The sequence below is a fragment of the Melopsittacus undulatus genome, chromosome 2 (assembly GCF_012275295.1).
Source record: "Melopsittacus undulatus isolate bMelUnd1 chromosome 2, bMelUnd1.mat.Z, whole genome shotgun sequence".
NCBI classification, from domain to species: Eukaryota; Metazoa; Chordata; class Aves; order Psittaciformes; family Psittaculidae; genus Melopsittacus; species Melopsittacus undulatus.
This window is the reverse complement of record NC_047528.1, coordinates 93,024,237-93,041,837: the sequence shown is the minus strand read 5'-3', so window position 1 is coordinate 93,041,837 and position 17,601 is coordinate 93,024,237. Positions and strand designations below refer to the sequence as shown.

The 17,601-nt window shown below is 43.7% G+C and overlaps 1 protein-coding gene across 5 annotated transcripts in view; it reads left to right on the top strand.

The window, feature by feature from the left end:
* Positions 1-17,173, top strand: part of KCNE2 (potassium voltage-gated channel subfamily E regulatory subunit 2) — a 38,713-nt gene extending 21,540 nt beyond the window's left edge. For 3 of the 5 annotated variants that reach the window (XM_031051457.2, XM_031051458.2, XM_031051461.2), the window contains 2 exons: positions 10,295-10,377; positions 16,520-17,173. In XM_031051457.2, coding sequence (XP_030907317.1) covers positions 16,537-16,914 — 378 coding nt within the window. In that variant the 5' untranslated portion in view covers positions 10,295-10,377; positions 16,520-16,536 and the 3' untranslated portion in view covers positions 16,915-17,173. The remainder of the gene's footprint in view (positions 1-10,294; positions 10,378-16,519) is intronic. The other 2 variants (XM_031051460.2, XM_031051459.2) reach the window with 1 other exon arrangement.
* Positions 17,174-17,601: the final 428 nt, after the last annotated feature.

The window sequence follows — 17,601 nt, the reverse complement described above, 5'->3', positions numbered from 1 at the left end:
CGGTGTAAGGTAGGGTTTTGCATATGAACCAGTGTTTTGATGTGTGTTCTGCAAAGGATGGCATTCATACATCAGTCCCTACATCAAAAGGTATCAGGAGTCAGTGGGTCAACAGAGACAGCCACAGCCGGAGAGACGTAGTTTCAGCCTCTTGTCCCATCACAGAGTCATTCAGTGACCACACCACTCAGCTTCTCATAGCTATTTTGGTTCGTAGCTGCCACTGATTTTAAAAGGTATTAAATGCCTCAGTATGCTTGAACATCTATGCTTTCAGTTGCTTTCCCGAAAAAGAGTCAGCAAGTCAATGTTTTCATTCAAACTGCTCAAGTCCATAGTGGTCCTGCTACCAGAAGGCAGCCCACAGATACTAGGGTAGAGCACTGCATGAGGTCCAGCAAATGCAGACCTGGGATGGCATACTTAGAGGTGGCTCTGTGCCAGCAGCCATGCTCTATCTCTGGGTAGTGTGCTTCCATGAGTCTGCATCTTCAGAAACCATGTTCTTACACTTCATTAGACTTGTATCAGCTGTGGGATGCTGCAGGGTACCATTCATGCTGTTCCTGCCTGGTGAGATAAGGCTCCCATCAAAGTTCCAACTTGTTACAGAAAATCTCACACCACATGCAGTGCGTCAAGAAGTTTCCAGATTGTTTAGAGTTACAAGAGTAAAACTGTATCTGTATTTTCAGCAAATATCTTCTGATGTTTGCTGAAATGATATGTGAGCTTTAAAATAGAGGTTCTCAAAAGATGCCAGCAAAAACAGCGGTCACTGTAAGACCAAGCTGGTGTTGTGGTTAAAGCATCTTTGAGACTTCCAGACACAAATCTATCAGTGCAAGCCAAATAAGCAAAATGCCTATAACTTTTCGGGTTAAAGCACCACTTCTTCCTATTTGGCCTGCCTGTTTGTTTCATAGTTTTCAGCAGCATACACAAAAACCTAGGAAGAACCTATTCTGGGTCACCATAAGATGCTGACCTGGACTTTGGTACTGGACTGATATCTGAAGGGAAAGGTAAACATTTCACTTCTTTAATAAGACCTTGGTTGGTCTTTCAAATAGGAAATGATATTTAGAACAACACTGCCAGTTAGAGTTGGTGGAACCTGCATCCTCTGTGGTGTCCCATGTGCTCCAAGAGAAAAAGTAAGGAACATCCTATTGTCCTGATTTACAGAAAAATATGTCTCTGGAAGAGATCAAATCTCCTTTTGCTGGCAAAAGTGACTAATCATGTTCCTTTTTATTTATCATGATGTTTAGCCAGAGTTGTAGGTCAAACAAACGGCTTTGTGCTGTGTGCCAAGTGTAGACTGATATGGAGCCTTTGAAGTAAGAAATGCGACCTGTCTTCTCCCCACAGATTTTGGTCCTCCTGATAAGTGGATGCACAACTGACACACCACTCTTTGACCCATTTGTGAGCACTTCACTGCTGTATTAGCTTTATGGTAATTCTCAGAAATTAGGGGAATACTTATCGAAAGTATAGAAAACTTTGAATAGAGAAAGCAGAATAAAACAAGTTTTACAGATCAGTTTTAAGAGAAAGACTGTCCTTGGTGAGAGGTTTGGGGCTTCACTCCTGAGAAGACAAAATTCCTCTAGGTGAGCCCTGAGCTATGGAAACTGTTTTTATTTTACTTGTGCAAAATACAGTTCTGAGTGTGGGCTGGCAAAATCAAACCCCAGACATGGGGACCCATCCAGTACATGCCTTTTTTAGTTCAACCAACCCATCCACATTACATCTGGATTTTGAATGTTTGGGGTCCTTCTGAGGGAGGTTCAGTTTTCTGTAAGGAACCTCTGTTTTTCACTGCAGGCTAGGATCAGAAGTGAGCTCATGACACAGAACTGAGATCTCAGGTCAAAAGTGAATAGATTGACATGGAGGAACATGCACAGTTGAAGTTCAGCTTCTTACACAGATATACGGATGTATGAATGGTCTGCAGCATTTCAATCCAGGTCTGGATATAGTATTTTAAACCCTATCTGAGTTGAGGGAATTGCGGTCAGAAAGGTCAGCTGTGTATCCTTGTCAAGCAAGGCTCCTGAATTATGTCACTGGAGAGGTGCATGATGGTTTTTTACTTCTGATATCCTTCAGGCTAACTTCAATGGAGACACATATGTGCAAAACCAGGCAATCAGTCTAGCCCTTATAGTCTACTATATAGCCCTATATAGTCTACTGATTCCCTGCTCCATAAGGACAACAAGCTGAAGTTTGTCAGCTCTTAAAGCATCTGGAGCAGGCAAGGAGGAGACAAACAGACAAAAACACACTCGAATCCAGACTATTCCTTTTAGTATTTGTGGGACCAAACTGATAGCTTTTAGCTCAACTCTGGTTGTGTCTATTATAACTAATTTGCATTAGGAACCTTCTACTTGGTTTTCTGCCATTACAATAGCAATAAGTACTTTAAAATTGAGATCCTGGATCACTCTCACTGAGTTAGATAACTCATAGTCATGCTGCACATGAGTGTCTTAAGACTCCCCCCCTCCATCATATGGATACTTTGGTTGATATACATATGGATGTATGGTTGATACATCCAGTCCTTTAGTTCACATGCACTACGTGGGCCTTGCACGTTGTTGAATGTACCAGTCCAAGCTCACGTACAGTGCTGTTTTGGGGCTGGAGGGTTGCACTTAATGAGGCTCATAGCTACCTCTGGTGATGGGAGATGGAGTGATGGTAACAGTAAATCTCTGCACTGCAAGCACATGAGGTATGGCAATCCCTGCAGAAGAGCACAAAACTGGAGTTTGATTCAACATGTTAGACTGGAATATGAAGCTACCATTTGTCCTAGAGAGCTCGTGGTACTGAGTCCAGACCTGCTGCCAGCAGCCTGCGCACTGCTGTACTGTGGTGCCTTCCATGCTGCTCTGGGCAGCTTCACCCCCATCCAGGAGATACCAGCATGGGGACTGTGGTTACCCCACTGAGATGATGAGACTTCCGAATGATCTAGGTCAATGCACAAGCAGGGTAAGCTACTGCCATGAGATGGACATTTTCTGAACACATTCTTACATGAACCACAGCAATTGCATACACACAAAAAGGTGTGTGTACTCCAGTTGTGCAGGTCTGCAGACATTTTAGGACACTGTGAAAAACCTGATTTATTTTAAAAGTGACCAAATTTTTGTGAAAATGGTAATTTCCCCTTTCTTCCATCTCATAAATGGCCAATGACAGGCAGTAGCAGAAACTCCAAAATCCTTCTCAAGAAGTTGCTTTGAGGATCTACACATTATATAGTCCTGAAACTAAAAGAAAGCAGCACCAAAACATATTTCCATTACTTTGGTGGGATAAATGTACATGCCATGCCACAATGCTTTCAGCATATATTCCTGGCCACCATAACCACAGTATTTTTGAAATCTAAGGTGAATCAGCTCTTTAGCTTCTACTGGAACCTTCAATGGAGATGCCAGAATATGGTTTATAAACTGCTGGATGTTAGGAGATCCAGGAGGGTTCATTAATCAGGTGGAATCCAATTAAAAGATTACTCTCCTTTTCTCCAGATAGTGTGCTATATAGATGCACAAAATTATCTGTTAAAATCCCTCAGGCAGCTTACCTGGAATAACCTTCTGGATCCACTCCAGCTCCCAGTGGAGGCTCTAGTTCAGGAAATCATCCCTATTCAGAACAGCACGTAAGCTCTTGCTTAAAGTTAGGCATGTAAGCAAGAGTCACTTCCCACAAGGCTGTATTCAATTGCACCCTAGCTGTCTTCCTAAATTGACATAATGTTAATGGGAAGGTTCCATCTGATTTTAGAAAGCTTGGAAGAGGCCATTGCCATCTTCATGGAGTCACTGAACATCTTGACCATGTGAATACCCACAGAGTTATGTAGTGCATGGTATCTCTAAAATCACACATTCTTTCAGGCCTGGGAACCATCCCAGGGTGGTTGAAGATGTGTGGCCCAATGGATCAGGGTTCCCACAGGGGTTGAAGATGTGTGGCCCAACAGATCAGGGCTCCCAATGCCTTGCTGGTGGAGCTGGTTCCAGATGGGGAATGGAAGGGAGCCAGCCCCACTCAGAGTGCAGTCAGCACCAGATCCAGAGCAGGCAGGTGCCAAGGCTGGGTATCAAGGAAGGTGTGGGAAAGATGTTGGCATGAGGAAGGTGTGCATGCATGAATGGCATCTATCTGCTGCTCAGGAGTTGAGGGGGTTTTCTGCTTGAAGCAAGAGCTGAATGTGGGCCAATTGCAAGACCAGTCTGCACAACTGGGTTGCAGCCATATAAGCAAATGGCCCAAGATCAAGGAAGGCTGAGAAAACAAGAAATGTGCCTATGCTCACAAAACATATACCAGGTTAAACAAACAATTACTTCCTAACTCATGTGCTGACACACTTTTTTCCCTTCCTTGTCAGTGGGCTTGAAATGATCAGCTGTCATTTCTTTTTAGAGCTCTCAGCATTATGTGGGGCCTTGGGGTATGTTTTGGCCTCAATGACCTCTATGGACTGTTGTGTGTAAACCAGATTTTTTCTGCCAAAATAAATATCAGTGTAATGTAATTTTCTCTGGCAGTGGAGCAGGGCTCAGAAGATGCCACTGCATGAGGTTCTGTAAGGTGACTGCTGTGGTTTTCTATTTCAATAGAATGTCCTGAGCTGGCCTTTGCTTCCCCTTTCACTACCACTGTGTAAGCAGTATCAACTGGTTCCACAATCACAGGACTCTACTGAAGTCCAGAGTATTAGCAATGAGCATTTCTATTAGGCTGTATCCAGGTCTACAGGTTGGGAAAAATAAACAATGATGGAGTGCATTAAATTCAAAATACGTAGCAGCTCTAGACTTAACTTGAGGTTTCTGCAAAACACTGAGCCACAGTGACCATTTGATCATATCAACTAACAAACACTGGCACGACCTGTGCCGGGTGCTCTCATCTTTCCACCCATGCAGCATAACATGGCACAGGTACTGCACAGGTTGCTGGTGCCTGAGATGCACAGTAACAAAGCTGCTCAGTACCACAAGATGAGTAGCTCCCAGCATTCTTTCCTTCCCAACATGGGAGGCAGAGTGATATGGACTTGTGTGGCTGAGGGGCATCTGCTACGCTCAAGCAATGTGCTTGCTCCTTAACACCAATGGTTTGAACATGGGGCTCTACCAGGTAGCACACCACAGGCTAGCCGCCTTTCTCCAATCTGAGATCCAGGGCCAGCAGCAGCTCCATCAGACCAGCAGCATTTGCCCACCAGGTACCTGAGTGGAAAGAGGCCTTGGTGAACTCCTAGAAGAAGGGCAGTGAAAACTGAGCTCGCACTGAGGGCTGCATCTGCACAGGCATGGATGAAGTAAGTTGAGCTCTGTTCTGCTCCTGCATTAAATATCACCAGTTTGCACACTGACTTGCTGTCTTATCAGACTTTGCAGTTTAAGCTCAGCCTCTGCAAGCCTAAGGCTGTATCTTGGTGTCTCCCGTCCATTTTTCCTCCTTGAGTACTTAGTAAAACACTAAGTTTTAAGCATTTACAAAGGCTTAAAATATAACAAGGGCTTAAAATGTAGAAACGTGTATGTTTGTATGTAGGCATGCATTGGCATGTAGGTGTATAGACAATGGTGAAGTTTTAAACACAAGGTTGTTTAACGTGAGACTGTGCTGCTTGCAGGCACTTTAATTTGGCTCCTGTGCAAAAGGGACTGGTTTGCACTAGGCTCTGAGTAGAGGGAGACAGGCATGCTATTTGGCAAGCACTTTAATTCCCAGCTTCTGCCAGTCACCAGCTCCCGAGGGTTCCTGCTGGGAAAGCATGCTGCTCTGACAGTGCTTCCTCTCATGGCCTCCGAGAAATGGGCAGTGAGTGGTGCCCAGCTACCTGCCAGAATTTCAAAGGAGGCAGAATCATCTCATGGCCATGCAGGTCTTGATCACAGGCTAAATGCATCTGGTAGGAGAAAGATCAAGTGTGAGGTAAGGCAGAGTCTTTCACATGTGCCTGCAAGCTGGTTTAAAGCAGAGTGTTGTTCTGGAGCATAGGAATTGTCTGTGTAGATCTATCCACTGGACGAGTAGCAGATCTGCTGTCAGGATCTTCAGTGTTCAGTAATACGAGGAAATGCTTCCGACAGAATTTGAAAGGCCCAGAAGTGTCCTGTAATTTTTAGACACCCAGGGGCTAAAATTTAATCCCCAGCTTCAGCTTTCTGTCTTCTAAACAGTACTGATTTAAAACATGTCTTGAAATGCATCCTTACTAAGGAGTTGCAGCAGTTGTTCTGGAGAAATGGTTGAACTCTCCTGCCTGTGTGAATCAGACCACTTGTTTTGCTGAGGAGTTATGAAAACAGATGATTCACTCATACGCCACTTTTCAGCAATGAGCCCGTAAGTCTGCAGACATGTGAGTGAACAACATCAAGCCCTGTGAAAGTGGGTATTTGCAGTAACTGGAGCTCCAGTTCAGGCTCTCCTTGCTTTGTTCCATCCAAATTCCCCACTGGCTTCTCTGAACATCAGTTGAGCCAGGAGTGCAGAACTAGCTTTTTTTCTAGGCCATTCCCTTTTTATTTACCTCATCCCATCTGGAGCTCCATCAAGTCATGGCACCCTTGCCAGCAGAGGGAGACATCTGATGGACGCATCCTTGTGACCTTACATCCTTGCGACCTTTACATCCCTGTGACCTTTACATCCCTGTGATTTTTACAGCCTTCCCTTTGTTTTCTCTGATGCCTAGTGGACAGGTTGATTCCTACACACCTTTGCTTTTCTCACTGACCTCTTCCTTGCCTCTCCCTCCACTCTAAGAGACAGGGTGGGGAGGCTTTGTTAAGTGAAGGAATCACTCATGGGAACAGGCAAACCTGGAAGCTTAATGAAAAACATAAACGTGGGGAAAACATGTAGTCATGCTTCCCCAAAAAACCGTCAGCAGTCTGCTGTGACACAGCATGATGTCATTTTGCTCCAACACCTTTGATACATTTTTCTTCTCTAAATCAATCTAATTCTTTTACGTGCTTGCCAAATACTAGTATCTACAGTGTCCTGTGGCAAGAAGGTCCACAGCTTAGAAGTGCATTGTGCAAAGAAACAAGGGGATCAGGTGCTTTTGTAAAAGACTCAGAGACTCAGGATCTGGATCCATCTTACAAGCCACCCTCTGTGGTTAGAATATGAAAGGAGAAGGAACAAGACTTGAAGCATCAGTGTTACTGTGGCCATTCAGTAACACCCCATTAGAAGCTGTGAGCTGCCCCTGCCCAGAGAAGCTGTTGCAATCAGTGACCTCTGTCAGTGCATGAACTCCTGCCAAACCCATAGCTTGTTGCTGTAACTCCTACTCTCCTTTCCTTCTGCTTTATGAGGACAGGACTGCAACAAAACGTGGTTTCAGCAAGAGTGCCTCTCCCAGTTTCCATTTCCCAGAAGCTCCTCAACACTATGAGCACACTCTTAAGGAGACGTGAGGCTTCAGTGAGTAATCAAACAGTAATCAAACAGTAATCAAAAAGTAACAACAGCTAGCGAGTAGCTGTGGCATGATTCCTGCTACCATTGCACATCTGTGCTGCAGTTTCTGTGAACTGCTGCCCACTGCAATCCCGAACAAAACCTCAGGTCAGCTTGAGGCCAAAGCACATACCTTTGGCCCTCTCACACCTCCTAGGGTCTGGCTTGCCTGTCTCTGGATGCCTTGAGGGAAAGCGGAGAGAACATATAAAGCACTGTTTTATTTCCCCAGCACCTAAAGAGCCAACACACATGGAAGGAAGAAACATTCATCTGTCATCATGTTCAGCATGGACATCACTGGAAATCAAACTGAGGCACTGGTACAGATGACATATAAGTGTTAGAAAGGGGTGGGTCTCTGCACAGGGCAAGTGTTTCTTCATGAGAACAGCAGTGACTACCCTTAATATTTCAGAAGGTCTTATTCTGCCTGTTACTTGAAGGGCACAGCACACATTTCTTTAACTAATCTTTAGCTACACATATAGTGCTTATCAGAGCAAATGCCAGGACAAAATGACCTCAAAACAACATCTGAGGCTGATGGATCATGATGCAAATTTATTTCCAGGATTAGTACTGTTAGCTGTCAAGCACGTAAGAAACAAGCAGGTGGCCCAGACCTCAGTGTAGGTGGGGGCATGAGAGAAACCATTTGTGCTAGTTCAAACCACTGATGGCAAATGACCTGTGGTTGTCAGAGATACTTCACAGAAGCAGAGAGCAGGTGGGCATAGCTGCTACGTTGCTGTGTGCACTGCCCTGGGTGACATTTATACATCCGACTCTTTAGTACCATCTCTCCAACCCTTTAACTGCTCTGGCTGAGCTATTAACTGTATTCTTCCATAAGGGTCTGGGGAGTGTGGGTGAGGACCAGAAGGCAGCAATGTTGGGTAGTACAAAGAGTGCTTGGCCATGTGGAAGGCAGGGGGTGTGTATCTGTGGAAAGCTTCTTTCCTTCTCAAGGGACATTCATACATGTATTCAAAGTGCAACATCTTACTTTCCCAGCCAGAAGGACACTGTCCTCAGACTGTGGTGGTGGTAAGAGGTGAGGCTGGGAGCTGACAGTCTGATCAGCTGCCTGGGCTGCAGTGAGGATGGGGTTTCCATGGGAGAGGTGATCAAGTATAGGGCTGTAACAGGTAGCCCTTGTTCTGGTGTTAGCAGACAGGAGGGGTGCAGTGCTGGCAGCTGCTGTGCAGTTTCTCAGTAGTGCATGCAGACATCATCCCTGTTACCCATGCTGGGAATAGAGGTCACTCAGCAGCTCATGTTCTCCAGGGCTGATGTGAGGGTGCCCTTTACCTGCAGCGTGTTGGACAGCGCTTCCCTCAGAATTATCTGTCCCAAGAAAAAGCTGTCCCTGTGGAAAAAAAAAGCCATAATTGTTTGGAAAAGTGTTTAATTGCCCTCTTACTTTCAGAAGGGTAATTTCAGACTGAGGAGACAATTTGCCTAAGTCACTATAAGCTAAGCATCAGACATGGTGAAATAATAGCATTTCCTTTTTTCATTTAAATGCTGTGTGCAGGCAACACCCTTATTTATCCTCTACAGCTTTTGCAACAGCAACACATAAAACCATAGCAACAAAGTTGAATGACTGCAGTTTCCACCTGGCCATGATTTCTCCAACCTTGCAGCTTGGGCTGAGGAGAGCAGTGCATTTCTTGGCAGGGTGGCAGGTACAGGTAACTCACTTGCAGTGCAGACCTGGCACCAGAAGAAGACAAGAGTTTGGGACCCAAATTGTTCTGCTTTTTTTCCAAGCATTCAGTGTTGGGAAACTGCTTAGGCTGCAGTCCTTCACTGTCGAATACATCCTGATGAGATACGCTCTTTTCTCATACACACAAAGGGTTTTCCTTCACGATTTTGCTTACAGTTGTGCAGCATAACAGAATATGGTTAAAATTCACTTTTCTTCTGAATGCTTTTCCTCTCACTTCTGTGGTGACTGGAAAATGTTGCTCTGTCAAACATGGCGAGACCCCACCTGCAGTACTGCATTCAGCTCTAGGGCCCCAGACACAAGGACGCAGACCTACTGGAGTGAGTCCAAAGGAGGGCCATGAAGATGATCAGAGGGCTGGAGGACCTCTCCTATGGAGACAGGTTGAGAGAATTTGGGCTGTTCAGCCTGGAGAAGAGAAGGCTCCAGGGAGACCTTAGAGCAGCTTCCAGTGCCTAAACAGGGCCTACAAGAAAATCTGGAGAGGGACTTTTTTACCAGGGGATGTAGTGACAGGAAAAGGGAGAATGGCTTTAATCCTAATTATCTTACCCTGGGAAATAAAATAACCTCCATCATGGTGTGGATGCAGAAAGAAGATCAAATGAATAAGAATTTGCTTAGAGGAATGACAAACAGAGGTAAAGTTAAATGTTCAAGAGGTGGAAGTTAAAGCTTCTGGAGATGTGATAGCTTACACCTCCCGATCCATTGCATAGGCTCTGCCCAAGAGTGTAAGAAACAGGTAAGAGACCTAGCAGTACAGCTGCAAAACCAAAAATTAAGAGGTGACATCTTCAGTTACCAGCACTGCTATGAGAAACCAGAAGGAGCTGGAAAATGTACCAAGATGTAGTAAAAACTGGATTATAAAGAAAAAACAACATAAAGAAACAACTCAGAGTTAATTAATAGTTGGAATCTTGAGTAATTGTAACAGGAAATGTTTCAGCAGTAACAGTTAAAGTAAAACTATAAAACCTAGTGGTCTTGGTATGTCTTTTTGTTTTACAGGGTGATGGCCTGACAGTCAACTTGAAAAGCAGCAGACAAACCCAGGGACAGAACTGTTGATTTCACTATTGTTAAGCAAATGTGTAAGTACCAGAAGGAATCTAGGAGAGTTATCAAGAAGGTAAAAACCTTAAAGCAATGGGGAAACTAATTAAAAGCTATCAGCACTCTACATATCAGTAGTTGGCAGTATAGCATATCGGTAGTTAAAGGCTGAGATTGTGTGCTAAGTTTGTGTATATAAAGGCATGAGGTCTGAAAGGCACAGTGAAGAGTACAACATTATGATTTAACCTGAATAGAAGAAATACTGAAGGAAAATTATATAGGTATATTTGAGAGGATACTCATACCTCTCCAATAACCATACGTAACAGCTATATGCTTTTCTTTCTAAGAATTGACCCTATAACCAACACTTCTATAAAAAGATGGCAAAAGTTGTGTAAAATATATCAGCTAATGATTTAAAGTAAACTATAAAGTTTGTCTGTTTATAGTAGAGAATATGGGGAAACAACTAATGGAGGACTAGGAAAAAAAAGTGACCAAGTATACGTGTAAAAAGTCCTCCAAATTTCCTGTAGGCCCCATTTAGGTATTGGAAGACCGCTGTACGGTCACCCCTGCTTCTCTTCTCTTCTCTTCTCTTCTCTTCTCTTCTCTTCTCTTCTCTTCTCTTCTCTTCTCTTCTCATTTTCTCTTCTCTTCTCTTTCTCTTCTCTTTCTCTTCTCTTCTCTTCTCTTCTCTTCTCTTCTCTTCTCTTCTCTTCTCTTCTCTTCTCTTCTCTTCTCTTCTCTTCTCTTCTCTTCTCTTCTCTTCTCTTCTCTTCTCTTCTCCAGCCTGAACAACCCCAGCTCTCTCAGCCTGTCTCCATAGAGGAGGAGCTCCACCCCTCTGACCATCTTTGTGGCCCTCCTCTGTATAAAAGGTATGACTGATAAAAATTCCCCTAGAGTCAATGAAATATTCACATCTAATGTCTGGCATTTCTCAGCAGGTGAGGGTTGTGTCTTAGTAGTGGGAAACTTGAGCCCAGGTTCCATCTCTTGGCAATGGTCCTAATGGTCCTCTGATTACTGCAAATTTGAGAGTCCGCAAACTGAGGGATAGCCCACTCAGAGGGAGATGCTGGTTGCCACCCACTGCAGTACAGGAGAGCTCAAAGGGCCTCACTTTGAACTATTATTCATTGGGTAGCAAAATGATTGGCTTTAGTCATTAGTAAATTTCCATCCTGGGCACAATCCAAGTCAGTAATTACTAGGAATTTTTCAAAACGCCAGTGACAATGGTACCGTTTGACTCAGGCTACGATAAAGGGAAGGAGTGTTCTAAGGCTGTCAGGGAATGACTGATTATCCCTTCTCTCGCTTCCCACCTTAGCCAGGGAACAGAAGTCCCTAGTACAATCAGTGCCTTCCTCCTTAGCCATGCAAGAGTTCCTGGTATGGTCAAGGGACGCTTCATTGCTCAATTCATTACACAAAGTCTAAGGTTCGACAGGAATTCCAGAGATCGTGGAGCAGCCCAGAGGATGAGGTGGGGAAGTAAGATGTACCACCACCAAAATACAGAAAATTGAGTACCCCATTCCAGTCCTACAGATAATGATCTATGTATGCTATGTGTATGCATGCTTATTTATGAGTTTACAATAGGTATTGCAAAATCTTGGGAGAGATGAATCACTAATGAACTCAAACCCTCCTATGAGATCTGGGTCTAATCATAACAACTTCAGTATGTCTGCTACCTTCTTCACCATCTCACCAGTAAGACTAACAAAGGATTTGTAAAATAGTCAACAAATAAATACATCACTACACAGTCACAGAAGGATTATCAATAATTAAAGTTATGAAAAATTATCATTCAGTTTTGAGCCTATTGTACATTGAAAAAGGAAATGTCTTCCTTCAAGACCACAGGGTTGCTACATGTAAAAATAAATCCAATTGTAATGTTGTTTATACTGCTAAATACTGTACATATTTACATGTGGTGTACCTCCTGCTGATGACAATACCCTGTCATGGGCAAAAGCAGATGTTGCCACAGCACTGCTTCATCCATGACTGGTCAACTCCTGCAGATGGGTGTAAAAGCTCTAATCTCCTTGGTTCTCACATACCGTCCAGCATCCCCATCTGCTATGAGTTGTCACTTCCTTTATCTTTCCCATGACAGCAGTCCAGCTAGTTCTAGGGTCCAGACATCTAGTTCATAGGTCTCTAATATGGCTACAAGGATATTATGAAAGACCATGCTGAAACCTTGCCAAAGCAAACATAAACCACCACTACCATTCTGCCTTCATCCACTGAAACAGTCCTCCCATTATCTCACAATAGAAAGCAATCAGCTTGATCAGGCACAATTTGCCCTTGGTAAATCTGTGCTGCTGCTTCCTATCACCTTTTGTTCTTCACATGCCTAATAACAGCTTCCAGAAGGATTTGTCCCTTAATTGTCACATGGTTTGGGGTGTCGCTGATCATCCTTCACCTCCCTGGACCTTCACTGCCCTTCTCAAGGATGAGCATGACATTTACCTTTTTCCACTCACCAGGGGTTCCTCCCTATTGCTATGACTTGGCCATTCTTGTGTACAGATAGGAGGCTCAACCAGGTTCCTACCTCTCTCAACTGAGATCCAGAGCATTTTACTTAATGTTAGTCTCCATTTGGGAGACTAATATTAAGGCAGTCACCTTTCCTGCTCAAGATATTTGGCTGCCCCTCCTTCTTTTTAACCAGTTCCATCCAGTTCCCTTGATCATCTCATCGCTATAAAGACTAAGCAAACCCTAAGCAAATGTGACCTTCAAGGGGACATGCAGCACAATGGGATTATTCAAGGACTCTTATAATTTCACTGAGAACATAGTTGGCAGTGAAATTTCATGTCTGTTTGACAACCTATCCATCTCATATATGCAGGTATGACTGTGTGTGCATGAATGTATGCCTGCAAGCATTGGCTAAACAGGACTGGCCAGGAACAGATGGTAGAAGAGGCTGGTTGAAGGAATGATAAGTCCTTTCACCCAGTTATTGGCAGTCCATGGCAGCAGTTCCCAACCTACTCTGCTTGGGAACCTCCAGTGCTATGGCTATGAGTGCGAGGCTCACATCCCTGCATTTGGGAGTTCCTTTAAGAGCATGCTGGTCGTTCTAGCTGGCTTAATCCAGCCAGGACCAACCAGGGCATGTCTCTGGCTACATGACAGGGGAGGCTGGGCTTGCTGTGGTCACTCTAACTTATGGATTTCATCAAAGCAAACAGAAGCAGCTTGCAACTACTTTGATGTTGAGGGCAAAGCCAAGGGCACATGGGAAATTGCCAGAGAGAAGAAGGGGATCAGAGAAGAAATATTGCCAGCAGCTCACCCCTGTGCTGGGAGATGTTCATGCACAGAAAATTATCCAGAAGCAATAATAGAAGTAACCATGACAATGTCAGAAGCACAGCACTAGCAGGGCTCCCCCAGGGATTAACACTTTTCCATACCATGAGTGTATCTCCCTTTTTCTGATGTGTGCTGTAGTTCCAGTGGTTGTCCATGTTTGCTTTATCTTCCTGAAAGCAGAGCTGAGAAATTACTTTCTCTGCAAATTGGTTAGGGAGGACTGCCTGTAAAAAGAAAATACTTTTTACAGAAGGTCTGTCCCAGAGCATGTGCTTGTGGAGCACTTTGCACCACAATCCTGCCCTAATCCCCCTCCCTCAGATGTTCCCATCGTAGCCAGCAACCACTGCTGACTGAAACCAAAGTTGCCTCATTTCACTGAACACACTGCTATTTTCTAAGATGTGACTCAGAGCCTTTCAGGTAGGTGTCAGCATGTGCTATTTGCTAGAAATGAAATAAACATTAATTTTATTTTGTTTTTTAGTAAGTTTTTGTCTTTTCCTGCTCCAGATCATGAGTGAGGTACACAGGGAGCAGAACTCAGAGAGACTGGTCCTGGCTGTGTATGAGGACCTGCTTCTCACAGCAAAGGCTTGGGTTGGTCACTAACAAGTGTGATATTGGTGGAAGGGAAGGAAAGGCAAACTGTGGGCACTAAGTAGCCTGACGGCTTGGCAGACCTTTCTCACTGACTGCTCAGTTCTCAGCCTTTTGTGCCCACACCAGCCAAGGGAATCATTATTATTATCATCATCATCTTCTTCACCATCATCATCATTTTGCATTGCTCACTTTTACTCTTCTTCTGTATGGGTCAACAAAGACCGAGCTGCACCAATGCTTACCCCTAGGAAAGTACAGCAGTGCTCTTTCACAGTATAAGAAATTGCAGTAATAAGCATAAAGAGTAATACTTAGCACCTGACAGGATGACTGATGTAAGCTGTCAGCCAATATTTGACTTTCCAGGTGAGATTAGATTTAGCATTTAATTTAATATAAACACAAAGCGTGCAGTACAAGGCACTTATTTAACAGACCGTTGCTTACAGCCTTATGTAGGCTAGAGACTAAAACTTTAAGCTCTCTCTGCTCCTGTAAGGAGTGTCATCATATTATCTAGTGAAGTTTTAAAACCCTGAGTGTTATTGTGAATCTCATTAGAGAAGGGCGCAGGAAAGGTAAGTTTCTGTTGGTAATTCTTTATTTCTTATTGAAAAAGCACAGTAATTTTTGTTTCGAATTCAAGGAAAAAGCAGACTTGATTTTACAACGTTTCAAGACAGTCTGCACTTGGTTTTGTTCATAGCTTGTTTACTTTAAATAGATTACCTTTATCCCTTATGTTTGAGTGTGAGTATATAATTGCAGAGATCTACATGCATGTGTACCTGTGCCTTTCTCTGTGTGTGTGCATGCTGATATTACAAAGCTAGTCCAACAAATAAGAGGTAGGTAGACTGCTGAACTCCAGTTTGAAAGACACTGCAATTTCTTACTAGTGATGAAAATTCACTGTCTCTTACCATAGACTGCAGTAAGCTCATCACTGCTTGAAGACTGCACTGAGATCAAGTGACTGTTTTTAGAAGCTTTTGCCCTTTGTGTAAGGCTTGGTTGGCCTGAAGCATTAAAGGACAGATATTATAGAGGAGCATCAGACTGAAATGCTGTAAAACACCTTTCATTTTCTGCAGGCTAGGAAGCCACAATCCAGTCAAACCCTTCTCTTTATGTAGGAAAGGCAGAGGACAGTGGTACTTCTCAGAGCTTGTTGAGAGCTCCTTCACTGGAGTCAGTATGTGCCAGTTTCTGTCCCAGATCTAGTTCAGTTCAAGCAGGACCAGATGGATCAGGGAGAGTGGATCAGGCTACAATTTGGACTGACAAGTAATCAGTTGCTAAGTAGGTATCTTTCCCTCATCTCTCCCCATTGCTCTGTTCACGGGTTAACAGCCTGGGAGCCTCAGTGAGATCCTTCTCCCACCCTTTGCCCCTCTGCTAGCAACACTAGCAACACTGAAATCCAGCCCTTAAGAATGTCTCCTGTGGGATGGAGACCTGATTCATGCTTTTCTGAACAGCAGCTGGGTCTGACTGTGGCAAGGTTTGGGACAGCTAGAAGAGGGGCAGGACAGATATGGCTCTGCAGCACTACACAGCATCCCTGCCCCTTTGGGATGGCTGACCCTAATGACTCATGAAGCTATTTCAGGTATGAGGGCTCTGCTTCCTTGTCCCTTTTCGGTCTATCAAGCTACCATTTAGGAGTTAGCCGTCTGGTTATTATGCTCCCACGGTCTCATCTGAGATTGTATGGGTACACCACCTTTCACACCAGATGTAATGTCTGACACCAAACAAGAAAGAGGGGAATCACATCCCTCCTTGAGAGATCCTAGGCAGCTGCCTGTAGTGGCAATGTGCCAGCCCTAACACAGGACCCAGTATGTACTTTGTCTTCTGAGCAAAATACTTCTTCACTTGGTGTTTTGTCTCAGTAGGGAAAGCAGGGTGCCTCAACCCTCTAACATGGGTCATGGGGGCCCATGCTAACTGGTCTTCACAAAGATGTATCCCACAGGCTAAAAGTGACCCAAGTGAGAGGAGGAATAAGACCTCCTTGGGTCTCTGAACATACTGAACCTCTCAGAGATGCATATTCTCAGCTGATCTAAAATTAGTACTTCACTTTCAAGTGGCAGGTGACAAGTACTATTAGCCAATTGTCATAATGCAGACAAAAGAAAGCAATGTAATTGTTTCAGTATAGATATTTACTTAAAATAAATACCATGTTGTCTTTAGAGCCGTAACTTGCAAGGATGACTGAGATACAAAACTTCACTTGGGCAGTAGAAGATATTTTCAAGGAAACTTTTCTCACTTACATGAACGGCTGGAGGAGAAACATGACAGAAGCAGCAGATAAATTGCAAGCCAAGGTTGATGCTGAAAACTTTGACTATGTTATTCTCTATTTAATGGTGATGATTGGGATGTTCTCCTTCATTATTGTGGCAATCTTGGTGAGCACTGTGAAGTCAAAGAGGCGAGAGCACTCCAATGATCCTTATCATCAGTACATCGTTGAGGACTGGGGCGAGAAGTATAAAAACCAGGTTCTGAATAGAGAAGACCTCAAGTGTATGATCCATGAAAACCCAGGTGCAAGGGACAAAACAAGCCCTGGATCACCTTGACTTTTTGAAAACATCTGCAATGAGGAAATCATAAAGCCACGTGCATGGAACTCACTGGAATTACAAACAGATGTGAAACTGTTCACTAAATTAACAGACAGGACAATCTGAAACAGAGCGCTGAGGAAATCAACATTACTGCTTCCCATGAGGACTCTGGCATGGCTGCTCAGGGAACACCCAAGAAAACTGAATTATTGTGCTTTGCTTTGATACTCTGTTCTTCAGGAGAATAAAACCAAGAGAATGAGCAAATTAATTACTTTTTAAGCCTTTTCTAAATCCAGAAGCAGATCTGGATGTTCTCAGAACAGGGTAACTGTGAATTACTGGCCAAAAGTGTTGATATAGATCCAAACTGTATGACTTAAGCCCATCTTAAAAACAACTTAAAGATGTACAGTAAAATACCAAAATCTCCATTTATTGACTGAACAATGTGTTATGGTATGACTCATAGGAGGTAACCTATACCTACACACATTTGTTCCAAATTATTTTCTTAATGATCTGTCTCCCTTTTTTATTTCATTATTCATTGGCAGCAAAGACTGAGTCATGGCCTTCTGACAAGGTCTGGTTTATAGCAGTAGAGCTGCTAAGCTCATGTCTTCGTTGTGTAGGGCAGCTTCCAGAGGTTCATTATCTGTCCTCAAGTTCATAACTGGCCAACCTGCCTCTTCTGCT